Consider the following 13585-nt stretch of genomic DNA (forward strand, 5'->3'; position numbering starts at 1 on the left):
GGACTCTGGGTTAGAATATAAACACTCAAAACATTTACTGTTAACACATAGGACAAACTGGAAGGCAGTGTAAAATAATGTAGCATGTAGTTTGTTTTGGTGCTGTGATTTAATATTACCATATATTTGTGTAATAATTTTATTTCTCTTTTCCTGAAGTTTGCATTTTAGAAAAGTGGTTATCTGATTGACGTCGTTTTCTTGAGTTAATTTGCACGTTCATCCTGTTTTCATGTGTCCCATCAGATTTCTAATGCCGTTCTTCTGATCGTATGTAAAGAACAGTGATTCCCTTTTAGCTGGTTCTTTACTTCTGGTTAGTCTTTCTAAACTGCTGCTTTCTATATTACTTATTAATGTAAGACTCCTTATTGGCTCCCTATTGACTAGTAGATGAGCTCCAGACTTATCCTGATATTTGGACCTCCCTATCCTCCATGCCCACCTTTTATCATTTTCTACTCTTCAGCACAATTTCTCACTGTGATCAGCCCTCCAGTAAGCTTTGTTCATTTCAAATTTTATTTTTTAGCTGATGCTTTCTCCTGTTGCTTGTCATGCCTTTCTTCATCTTCTTAACCTATTCAATTTTTCCTATTTTTAAAGGCCTTACTGATTACCTGTTATTAATTATGCTTATATTTAAAGTCTGCTAGTGAATATTGCTCTCCCTTTTTAATAGGTTAGATGTGTTTCCTCACCAGATTATCCAGTTACTGAGATCAAGATCCTCTTATTCTGATTTTTGTTTTTAATTCTCACAGACTTAGCACATTGTTGGATATATAAGGAGTCTTTCTCCAATTGGAAAACTTATATTTAACAAGGCATATTGTGGTTTGCATATGTGTTGAGAGGGTGGCAGTTTATGCAGTAGTTTACATACCAAGGAATTCTTTACCTCTGTATTGTATAGTGGTAGAGTATGGAAAAAGCATAAGTTAAATAGGTCTATTTTGATTCCATACCCTCTTATTCCCAAGAAGACTCTAGACATGCTATTTGGAATCTCAAAGTATCTTATCTGTTTTCTCTTGCTGTAACTGAATACCTGAGACTGAGTAATTTATAAAGTAAAGAAACTTATTTCTTACAATCATGGAGTCTGGAAAGTACAAGGTCAGCAGGCTACAGCTGGTGAGGGCCTTCTTGCTAGTGGGGACTTTCTGTAGAGTCCCAAGGCAGCACAGCACAGGCCACCATATGGTGGTGGAGCTCATAAGAAATGGGCAAACTTTTTATACCAAACCCACTCTGGTGATAAATAGCCTACTCCCTTGATAACCCAAAAACCCATGAATGGCTTAATCCATTCTAGGGGCAGAGCCCTCATGACCCAGTCACCTCCCAGAGATTCCACTTCTCCACACTGCTGCATTGAGTTTCCAACACATGAACTTTCGGGGAATGCGCTGAAACTATAGCCCAGGTTTTCTATGACGGATGGTTTATAAGTATTGCTGTGAAGCCTGTACTCTTCAATACATCATGTATTTCTATATCTCTCTAGGGATTCTTTACTTCTAAAAACTGAATACAACCCAAGTTTAAGTAGTACTGTAGGCAAGCAGTTCACTGAAGTCCTGAATTTCCAAAGTATATTTTTGTTTCTGAAGTCCTTCAGGTTAGAGTCAGCATCCTAAACAGAGTATAGATTTATCCTTTTTACTCACATCTTTATGGAATAAGAATAGGCCTTGAGTGAATGAGTAAACTGATTAATCTTCAGTTCATTTATAATCATTGAAAAGAGCCAACTCATCATTTCTGCCAAATCATACCAATAAATAAGTAGCATGCAGAATGTCCAGTACCATAGGATTAGTCAAATGTATCTCACCAAGTAAATATGTGTTTTGAATGGACCTCAGTAAGGGAGGTACAGAAATTAGAAAAGTCACAATTTTAGAGTAAGCATTGACATTTTGCATTTATTCACTTAGTGAATACATTTTATATTAGAAACAGTTTATATAACTAACTAAAAATATTTTTTAGTTCATTTCATTTGATACTGCCTCAGAGTATACTGGAGCTACTCAGGGGAGTTCTGAGTTGGAGATTCTGTTAGTGAGAGTGTAATAGAGGGATAAGAGAAGAGAGCTAAGAAAGACATCAACATGTATGGGTAAGTTATAACAAGAAAAGAAATGACCAGAGAAAATAGAAGAAGAAAATCAGGAGAATGCAGTTAGAAAGAAGCAATGAAAGAGACTACTATTTCAGTGCTCTAAAGTTAGGTGCTACTGAGTGGTCACTCAAGATTCCTAAAGAATGGCTGTTAGATTTTAAATCATTAAGGCAAATCACTGATGTCCTTTCTAAGATCAGTTTGTTAGCTTGGTGGTGGCATATGCCAGACTATAGTGGGTTGAGTTGTAAATAGGGGAAAAAAGTGGAGAGAGCAGATGTAGACAGCTCCTTCAAGAAGCTTGGCTCTGGACTGGAGGAATGAAAGTAATAACTAGAGGGAAAATTAATGTCCAGGGTGAATGACATGATTGATTTAATGCAGAATCTTAAGCATGCTTAAATGTTGATGAGCAAGTATTAGTGGAAGTGGAGGAGATACAAATACAGGAGAGAGGTGTAATAGATTGAGGTCTGAGGAAATAGAAGGAACAGTCTATGGAGCAAACTTCCTTGGGAGGGGCTAATATCCAGCACAGAGATGGGAGAGAGATTAACCAGAAATAGTAGAAGGAGTGATGTTGTCCATTTTACTGCTGGAGAGAAGGAAAGGTTAGTTAGATAACAACAAAAAGGGGGTTGGCTCTCCAGAAATGACATGCATTTCCCTGTGAAGTGGGGAAGGTTAAGGTAGCAGGGGAGAACTGGAAAGCACTAGAAATGTGAGAGAAGTCAAGAAGGTTTGAAAAGAGTACTTTGCTGTGAAAGGAAACACTGTAGGATTGCTGGGTGAGAAATCTTTGTGATAGAATCTGGCTTAAGCCTATTATGGTTAATTTTTTTTCTGTAACAAATAGTTTTTTAAATGAGGGTTTACCATAGTTAAGGTTTTAGTTACCCATTATGTGAGTATTTCTCCTTGTGCAAATTAAACTTGTTTGTTGTGTTTTTTGTTTTGTTTTGTTTTGTGTATTTGAGACATAGTCTCACTCTTGTCGCTCAGGCTGGAGTGCAGTGGCACCATCTCGGTTCACTGCAGCCTCCACTTCCCAGGTTCAAGCAGTTCTGCTGCCTCAGCCCCCCAAGTAGCTGGGACCACAGGCGCATGCCACCACGCCTGGCTAATTTTTTGTATTTTTAGTAGAGATGGGGTCTCACCATGTTGGCCAAGCTGGTCCAGAACTCCAGACCTCAGGTGATCTGCCCTCGGCCTCGCAAAGTGCTAGGATTACAGGCATGAGCCACCATGCCTGGCCTATTGTGTTTTTTAAGAAGTGACTTAAAAAGGCCAGGCAGGCAGATCACTTGAGGCCAGGATTCGAGACCAGCCTGGCCAACATGGCAAAACCCCATCTCTACTAAAAGTACAAAAAAGTTAGCCACACATGGTGGCACGCACCTGAAATCCCAGCTGTTCAAGAGGCTGAGGCACTAGAATTGCTTGAACCTGGGAGGTGGAGGTTGCAGTGAGCTGAGATCCCACCACTGCCTCCAGCCTGAGCAACAGAGCAAGACTCTGTCTCAAAAATAAATAAATAAACAATAAAAAATGACTTGTTTTTGTATAAACAATGCATGTTTATTATAAAAAGTTTAAATGAGACAAAACTGATAAAGAAGTTTTTAAAAATTACTCAGTAGCTCACTTCCCAGAAATTCTCATTAGCATTTGGTCGGTATCATTAAGAGAGAGAAACGACTTTATACAAATGTGATCATATAGTGTATGTGCTATTTCAAATAGACTACCAAATTTTATTTTGAGTTTGAAAGAAAAAGAAATAATACAGAAGAAATTACTGAACCTCAGGTACGGGTTTTTTTGTTTTTTTTTTTAAACAAAAGATAGGTTCTTAAATGATCCTTTAGGCCATAAGAGAGAATTCTGAAGCCTTTTGTAGACTTGATTTTTTTTTTCTCTTTTCTTTCTTTTTTTTTTTTGAGACGGAGTTTCGCTCTTGTTGCTCAGGCTGGAGTGCAGTGGCATCATCTCAGCTCACCACAACCTCTGCCTCCTGTGTTCAAGCAATTCTCCTGCCTTAGCCTCCTGAGTAGCTGGTGATTACAGGCGTGCACCACCATGCCTGGCTAGTTTTGTATTTTTAGTAGAGATGGAGTTTCTCCATGTTGGTCAGGCTGCTCTCAAACTCCTGACCTCAAGTGATCTGCCCACCTTGGCCTCCCAAAATGCTGGGATTACAGGCGTGAGCCAACGGGCCCAGCCTTTTTTGTTGTTGTTCAATCACCCAACTTGAAAATGTGTGACTTGATTTTAATGCTTGTATGAGCAGAGTTTTCTTCTCCTGCTCTTGATGGTATGTGTGGTGTCAGTGATTCTGTGTCAGATGGTTGACCATCCTATAGTTGGTCAAGTATACTTTTTATTTCAGTGTTTATGCCATCTTATTTGGAATGTGAGTCTTTGAAAGTGGCTATGATTTCTAAGTAGGCCACCTTCTTGACTGATAGGATCACTTTCACAGACTGTGAGAAATCTTAGGGTGTCTTACTTTATATATATAAGTCCACTTATAGAAAGAGGAAATGTTTCAAAACTCAGTGAATTTAGAAAAGCTAAACTTTAGCTCTTTTGGACTCTTGAGTTATAAGAAATTTTATCTGTCTTTATGTCTAAATAGTATCTGACTGTTGAATACACCTTCCTTCTTTAAATATTTTTTCCCTCACTCTCATAAGAGCATACTCCTAGTTTTTCTCTGACTTTAGTTTAGTCCTTCTCAGTCTCTTGCCAAGTTCTTCTCCTCTCTCAGACATCTGAGTGTTGGAGTGCTCGCTCTAGGTGATGTCATTCAGATCTGTTACTTCAAACACATTTGATAACTGTCAATTTTATATCTTCATTCATGACCTTACATCCTACATCTAGCCTATCTCTAAAATATAGTCCTAGTACAAACACTTCTCTTCTTCTCCACAGTCTTATTTGCGTACCACTCGTCTGGTTATTGCTCATTGGCACCACTACAGCTACCTCCTAACTTTGTCTACAGTCACTCTTGCCTCCTCTCTTAAAATCTTTTCTTTTTAAAGTAGCTAAAGTGGACTATTTAAATCATAAGTCTTATCACCCTGCCTTCCCCATATATATATATATATAGTTTTTTTTTTTTTTTTAAACGGGGACTTACTCTGTCACCCAGCATGATCACAGCTCTAGGAAAAAAAACCTAGAACCTCTGTTTATTTTAATCCTTTCCAAGATGAATTGAATAGCATGAAACTATATTACTCAAAATTAATTTTTTGAGTATATTGCTGAGGATTTCTTCTAAATTAGTAATTCCTACATTAAAAAAAAAGGTATATTCCCCAGTTACTGAAAGAACTTTGTGTGTTGGACTCTCTGCTAAACACTTGACATATATTACCTGATTTAATCATATCCATTCTCTGGGAGGTAGAAGCATCCTCATTTTAAAGATGCAAAGATAAGGTCTATAGAGGTTAGGTAATTTGTCTAAGATTCTATGATCAGCAAATCTATCTGATATATAGAGTCCGTGAACTCAGATAGGTTTGTTGATCATAGAATCATATATATATATATATATATATATTTTTTTTTTTTTTTTTTTTTTTTGACAGGGTCTTACTCTGTCGCCCAGCATGATCACAGCTCACTGCAGCCTCGACCTCCCAGGTTCAAGCAGTCTCCCACCTCAGGTCCCCAAGTAGCTGAGACCACAAGTGTGCACCACCATGCATGGCTAATTTTTTTATTTAGAGACGAGGTCTCACTATGTTGCCTAGGCTAGTGTCAAACTCCTGAGCTCAAGTGATCTTCCTGCCCCAGCCTCCCAAAATGTTAGGATTACTGGTATGAGCCACCATACCAGGCCTCAAAGACTAACTATATTCTTAAGCACTAAATCTTGTACTAAAGAAGGCAAGATGCAAAAAAAAAAAAAAAAAATTGCTATGACATAAGTGTATGATGAAGTTGGTTGACCCAGAAGCATGTCTTTGGAAAAGAATCTCCAATTTTTTAGCTCTAAGAAATGAGAAGTTACCCAAATGGGCACCAAATTTTATGGAAGCTTTTACTTTATGGCCGATCTAGGCCCATTCTAGGCTATTCCATTTGACAGGATAGCCTTAGTGTTCCCTTTACTTAATTTTTATCTTAATATTTGACAGTTTTTTTCAGAAATAAATTTAAATTCTACTTATGGTATGTTACCACCTCACAATACAAATGAATATAATAATATTAACCTTGGGGCAAGGGAGCAACAGTGCCACCAGAGTATGTAAGGTCTGTGGTTTGAATTTTTTTTCTTATAGTAGGGGGAATAGATTAGTGATGATACAGTCATAACTCATTTCCTAGGCTAGTCCTTGGCAGAGTCTAGGTAAGGTACAAACTAGAAAATAATTTGTTTTTTTGGGGGGGAGTTGTTTTTGCTTGGCAAGGTCTTGCTCGGTTGCCCAGGCTCGACTGTAGTGGCATGATCATGGCTCATTACAGCCTCTAACTCCTGACCTGAAGCAGTCCTCCTACCTTAGCCTCTCCAGTAGCCAAGAGTATAGGCGCACACCACCATGCCCAACTATATTTTTTTAAAATTTTCTTGTAGAGACAGGATCTTGCCTTGTTGCCCAGGCTGGTCTTGGACTCATGGGCTCAAGTGATCCTCCCACCTTGGCCACCCAAAGTGCTGAGATTACAGGTGTGAGCCACCACACCCAACCTAAAAGATAATTTGAAGGTTGCAAGATAGACACATGATTTCTTCCCCTTCCTCCTTTATTCTTTTTTTTTCTTTGGATTTGTTTAGATCGTCGGAGGGCTTTGTTTTCTTTGCATTCAGAAGAATTGCAGTTACTAAGTTTCTGTTATCAACTTGGTTAAAATTGAGGATTGTAATTAAGAATTGCCATTTAAAACCTGCTAATGCATTTACTGTAGGGATGTTGTTGAGGACATCACTATGGTTAGTCATTGGACCCTACATAGAGACAACTATGTAGGATATTTTTCATTCTGAGTGTCACAGAAAGCTTAGTCACTTCTGTAACTTACAGTGTTATTTGTGTTGCTTAACTGCCAGGAAGCTTCCATTTTAATTTTCCTATTTTATTGTGCTATTTGCATAAGATGCCTCAAATCTTGACAAGAAGTAAATAATATTGTGCTTTCAGGGAGACTTCTTTCATATTTTCAAAGATTCAAAAAATTTACCTAAACCACTGTTAATTTTGTTTATTAGTGAAACATCATGTAACTCCTCATTTCTGTTAATTTTGCTCATATGAATTTGACATTAAGTAGTATACTATTTGTACGCAAAAAACTTAAATACGGCCGGGCGCGGTGGCTCAAGCCTGTAATCCCAGCACTTTGGGAGGCCGAGACGGGCGGATCACGAGGTCAGGAGATCGAGACCATCCTGGCTAACACGGTGAAACCCCGTCTCTACTAAAAATACAAAAAACTAGCCGGGCGAGGTGGCGGGCGCCTGTGGTCCCAGCTACTCGGGAGGCTGAGGCAGGAGAATGGCATGAACCCGGGAGGCGGAGCTTGCAGTGAGCTGAGATCCGGCCACTGCACTCCAGACCGGGCGACAGAGCAGGACTCCGTCTCAAAAAAAAAAAAAAAAAAACAAAACTTAAATACTACTTTACATACCTATACTTTAATTGTAATAGTATATTTATGTTTTATTATTATTACTGATAATCCACAGTATGATACAACTTAATTATTTTTAATTCTGGGAAATTATATTTTAAAACAATTTATAACTTGTAACAAGAGTATCTTGGTTTTTGGTATTTAAGAATGAGCTATGTTCACTGTTTCTCTTAACCAAAGTCAATTAAACTCTCTCATGATTTCTTTGATACCTCTGTCTAAAATAATTGATACTTTATGTTTGAAAACATCTCATTTGGGGACTATGATGTAATTGGTAATTTTAATGAAATTAATTTGTTTATAAATGTGTATATTGTTTGGTGGATGTATCATTGCTTTCTGTTTGTAATATTTCTTAGTATTTGTTCATTTTTTATGATACTGTTCTTTATCTGGTAATTTGAGTAAATCCCAGTTGAATTATGTTGCCACATTATGTCTTCAAAAGGGCATAAAGTCAGTACACATGCTTCAGTAATATCTGGTTGTTTTACCCTTATGTTTCCAGTTGGCAATTTGAAATTATGGCTTCAACTGCACTTTAAATATGTGATAATAGCATGTGTTTCTAATAAGGGCCAGCATCATTTTGTTCAGATAGTGTGAATGGTTGTCACTCATATATGACAAATGCACCTTCATCTGCTTCTTTGATAGCCCCCTAAAAACCATACCCTCAAATCAGGCCGATGAAATTAGCTGCTGTGTAAATTGTGTGTCTGAGTGGTTCATTATCTAATCACCGTCAGAACCACAGTGATAAAGTAGATTGAAGCAGGGAAGAGGTCTGCCAGATGATTTCAGACACCCCCCTCCCTAAATCTGGTTTCCCTTGGAAACCCTAATAGTGCAGTTTAGAACTTCAGTCTTTCATGCCTGGAATTCAGTATCTTTTAATGTACCAAACTTGGAAATGCCAGTAGTTCTAGAACATAATTTTGTTTTTGTAAAGACCATAATTTTATTTATTTAAATCAATTTTTGAAATATTGAGACTCTTGAACTACTCTTTTATTGCCAGTAGCCTCACTATTACTAAATGGGGAAAAAATGCTATGTCCTACTTGCTGAGAAGCCAGAGTAATTTATTTATTATATTTATTTGTTAACCTTCTAGGAATCTTTCACTCTAATCATAATGAACCCTCTGTATTATTTGTTTATTGAATTGCTTCCCTTTAATTCATTTTAGGTGCTTTTGAAGATGATGATATCACGCATGTTGAAGGAAGTGTAGATCCTATTCGAGATATAGAAATAATACATGAAGAGCTTCAGCTTAAAGATGAGGAAATGATTGGGCCCATTATAGATAAACTAGAAAAGGTGGCTGTGAGAGGAGGAGATAAAAAACTAAAACCTGAATATGTAAGTAAAAATTTACAGCTTCTTTAGATACTCAAGAGTTTATTTTTCTTGATTAAATTTTTAAAATAATGCATATGATATATCTAATATTGTTATGGAATTTTAGAAGCCAAGGGTTATTTCTGTTTAAAAAAATTGTTAAGGAACTTTATTTTTAAACAAGCAAGGACCATGGTGATAGGCTATTTAGGGAGTTCTAAGCAAGCAGTAGTTAGCAGTAATAATGAGTGTTTATATGATTACTATGTAGGTCTTCAAGTTTTAGTGTTAATAAAGTGTGGTATATGATGAAAAACTTACTGGATTTGGCAAAATGACTCATACAGGTTTCATGGATTTGAAGAAGTGATTTATACAAAGAACTGGTTCTCCATAGGGGTTGACTAAATTAATACACTCTTAAAGTAAACAGATCATTTTAATATTTTATGGAATGAAAACATGCATCATTGTTCTGAATATTCAAATGTGTTTTCTATCACATTATAATGAATAATTATTAGTAACGTTGTAATAAATGTTCCAAAATGTATTTTGAAGCTTTTAGTTTACATATGATTGAATTGTCTTTAACATTTAAGAAATGGTGCCCTGGCGAGGCATGGTGGCTCACGCCCATCATCCCAGCACTTTGGGAGGCTGAGGTGGGTGGATCACCTGAGATCAGGAGTTCGAGACCAGCCTAGCCAACATGGCGAAACCCTGTCCCTACTAAAAATACAAAAATTAGCCAAGTGTGGTGGTAGGTGCCTGTAATCCCAGCTACTCGGGAGACTGAGGCAGGAGAATCACTTGAACCTGGGAGGCAGAGGTTGCAGTGAGCAATGATTGTACCACTGCACTCCACCCTGAGTGACACAGTGAGATTCCATCTCAAAAAAATATACAACAGTGGTCTCCTAAGATTATAACGTCAAATTTTTTCTCTACCTTTTCTATGTTTAGATAAACAAATATTTACCATTGTGTTACAATTGCCTACAGTATTCAACACAATAACATGCCGTACAGGTTTGTAAGAGCAATAGGCTATACCATATACCCCACAGCCTAAGGAATATTAGTAGGCTGTACAATCTAGGCTTGTGAAAGTATACTCTGCATTGTTTGCACAAGAACAAAATTGCTGAAAGACACATTTCTCAGAACAGTATCCTCATCATTAAGCACTGCATGACTGTAGTTTCTTTGGGAGCTATATCAGGAGACACATCAGAGAGTAAGGAATTGAAACTAGTGAGAGAGGCCCGGCGCGGTGGCTCATGCCTGTAATCCCAGCACTTTGGGAGGCCGAGGCGGGCAGATCACGAGGTCAAGAGATTGAGACCATCCTGGCCAACATAGTGAAACTCTGTCTCTACTGAAAATACAAAAATTAGCCAGGCATGGTGGCAGGCACCTGTAGTCCCAGCTACTCAGTAGGCTGAGGCAGGAGAATTGCTTGAACCCTGGAGGCAGAGGTTGCAGTGAGCCGAGATCGCGCCCTTGCACTCCAGCCTGGTGACAGAGTCAGACTCTGTCTCAAATAAATAAATAAATAAAATATTTTAAAAAATAAAATAAAATGAAACTAGTAAGAGAAAGTAACCAACACAAAGTATGCAAATGAGCAGGTTACCCCCATGGGCAAAAGTAAGGAAGCTGGGGTAATTATCAACCAATTTATATCAGTTACTGGCTATGGGCTACTCCGAGGAGTGCTAACTCCTTGGTGCCTGATGTCTTTGTGATTTGAGCATAGAATTGAGTCAGACTAACAGATGCTTAACCTTAAGCCATCACCATGTACTAGACCTGTGATAGCAAAGGGAATTTTGGGCAGGGTAATCCTATAAATTCCAGCACTTTGGGAGGCCAAGGCAGGTGGATCACCTGAGATCAGGAGTTTGAGACCAGCCTGGCCAACATGGTGAAACCCCATCTCGACCAAAAATACAAAAATTAACCAGGTGTGGTGGTGCAAGCCTGTAATCTCACCTACTTGGGAGGCTGAGGCAGGAGAATCACTGGAACCTGGGAGGTGGAGGCTGCAGTGAGCCGAGATCATGCCACTGCACTCCAGGCTGGCCAACAGAGTGAGACTCAGTCTCAATTAAAAAAAAAAGAAAAAGGAAAAGAAAAGAAAAGAGATACCTATATGATTATGAGATCAACTAGCTACTGTAAGGAAGTTTCTTTTAGAAATATATTTCTTATTTTCTCTAGCAAATGGTCTAAATGTACAAAAATGTGATGGACATAAAAGAGATAGCTACTTGAACTTTATGAGAAAGATAGGCAGGTCATTTTGTATTTTAGTTTAGGTATTGTATTGACCTGTTCTTCTTCAATATTGTTGATTCTTCCTGTTCATTTAAATGTATCTTTATTTTCTGGGTAATCTTTCAAAAATTCAACATTCTAACCTCTTTTTCTATGAAGTTTCCAGTTTCTAGATTTGGATGCCATTTGTATTTTTATGTCAGTAAGCTTGAAAGACTTAGGTTAAATATACTGTAGCATGAAACATGAGCGAACTTTTTAATGTTAAAGCAGAGTCTTTCCTGAGAGCAAGGTAGATATATTCTGACATAAGATACACCCTTTTTTTTTTTGAGACTGAGTCTCCCTCTGTCACCCAGGCTGGAGTTCAGTAGCACTATATCGGCTCACTGCAACCTCCGCCTCCCTGGTTGAAGTGATTCTTCTGCCCCAGGCTTCCAAGTAGCTGGGACTACAGGCGCATGCCACCACGCCCAGCTAATTTTTGTATTTTTAGTAGACACGGTGTTTCACTGTATTGGCCAGGCTGGTCTCAAACTCCTGACCTCATGATCCACTCAACTCGGCCTCCCAAAGTGCTGGGATTACAGGTGTGAGCCACTGCGCACGGCCAAGATACACCTTTTATAGTGAATCTTGCTATCTGAAGTAAAACCAAGGCATTAAAGATGGCAGGAGTGGGATAAGCATTTTCTCTTGGTATCAGCCAAGTGTGTTCATTTCCTAGGGTGGCTGTAACAAGCACCATGAACTGGATGACTTTAAACAACTATGTCTTCTTTCCCAGTTCTGGAGGATGAGAAGTCTGAAGTCAGAGTTTTGGCAGGGCCATGCTCCCTCTGAAGCCTCTCTGGGGGAGAAGTTCTAGCTTCTGGTAACTCCAGGTGTTCCTTGCCTTGTGTCAGCAGAACTCCAATCTCTGCCTTAGTCTTCACATGGCCACTTTCCTGTGTCTCTGTCCAAATTTCCCTTTTCTTATAAGGACACAAGTCATACTGGCTTAAAGGCCGACCTTCCTCTAGGTATGGCTTCATCTTAATTAATTTCCAAATAAGTTCACTTGATACTAAGTCATCAAGATCAACGTTAATTTTAAATCTGTTTAAGTGTATGTACATCTCATTTGGAAAAATGAAATTTGAAAAATGAAGTTAGGAGGCTTTAAGGAACAATTTATTTTGTATCAATTATTTGGAAATCATTATACTTAGAAAATATTCATAGAACTAATAGCTAATTGAAGAACTAAAGACTACTAGAAATTATAATTAATGAGTCTTTTTTTCTGAAAACATCTGAGTAAAAAATTAATGTCCTCAGTAGTACGTAACTATTAGCAGATTTCTTATATTCTTAAGGCAATTTTTAAAACTGATATTAACATAACTTTTGAAATATTTAAGGTATTTGTTTTTAACAAACATTGAAAGATTCAGAGTAGCATACAGGCATACTTCATTTTATTGACCTTCACTTTATTCGGTTCCAGAGATATTGTGGGTTTGGGGGGTTTTGTTGTTGTTTTACAAATCAAAGGTTTGTGGCAACGCTGTGTTGAGCAACTCAATGCCATTTTTCCAACAACAGGTGCTCCCTTTGTGTTTCTGTGTCACATTTTGATAATTCTTACAAGATTTCAAACCTTTTTGTTATTGTAGTATTTGTTAATGTGTCAAATGGTGTTTGACCGGTGATCTTTGATGTTCCTGTTATAACTGCTTTGGGGAGCCATGAACCATGCACATAGAAGACAGCAAACTTTGTCGATAAATGTTGGGTGTGCTCTGATTGCTCCACCTACTGGCTGTTTCCCATCTCTCTCCCTCTCCCAGGTTGTCTGTATTCCCTGAGACACAACATTGAAATTGGGCCAAATATTAATAATACCCCTACAATGGCTTCTAAGTGTTCAAGTGAAAGGAAGAGTCACATCTCTCACTTTAAATCAAAAGCTAGAAATGATTAAGCTTAGTGAGGAAGGCATGTTGACAGCTAAGGTAGGCTGAAAGCCAGGTCTTTTGCACCAGTTAACCAAGTTGTGAATGCAAAGGAAAAGTTCTTGAAGGAAATTAAAAGTGCTCCTCCAGAGAACACACGAATGAGAAGAAAGCAAAACAGCTGTATTGCTGATATGGAGAAAGGGATTTTTTTGTTTTGTTTTGTTTT

At 38.0% G+C, this 13585-nt stretch overlaps 1 protein-coding gene across 1 annotated transcript in view; it reads left to right on the forward strand.

Moving 5' to 3' along the window:
* Positions 1–13585, forward strand: part of OLA1 (Obg like ATPase 1) — a 178076-nt gene that overhangs the window by 96323 nt on the left and 68168 nt on the right. The window contains exon 5 of the mRNA XM_033231094.1: positions 8982–9157. Coding sequence (XP_033086985.1) covers positions 8982–9157 — 176 coding nt within the window. The remainder of the gene's footprint in view (positions 1–8981; positions 9158–13585) is intronic.

The sequence above is a fragment of the Trachypithecus francoisi genome, unplaced genomic scaffold (assembly GCF_009764315.1).
Source record: "Trachypithecus francoisi isolate TF-2019V2 unplaced genomic scaffold, Tfra_2.0 Lachesis_group13, whole genome shotgun sequence".
Taxonomy (NCBI): Eukaryota; Metazoa; Chordata; class Mammalia; order Primates; family Cercopithecidae; genus Trachypithecus; species Trachypithecus francoisi.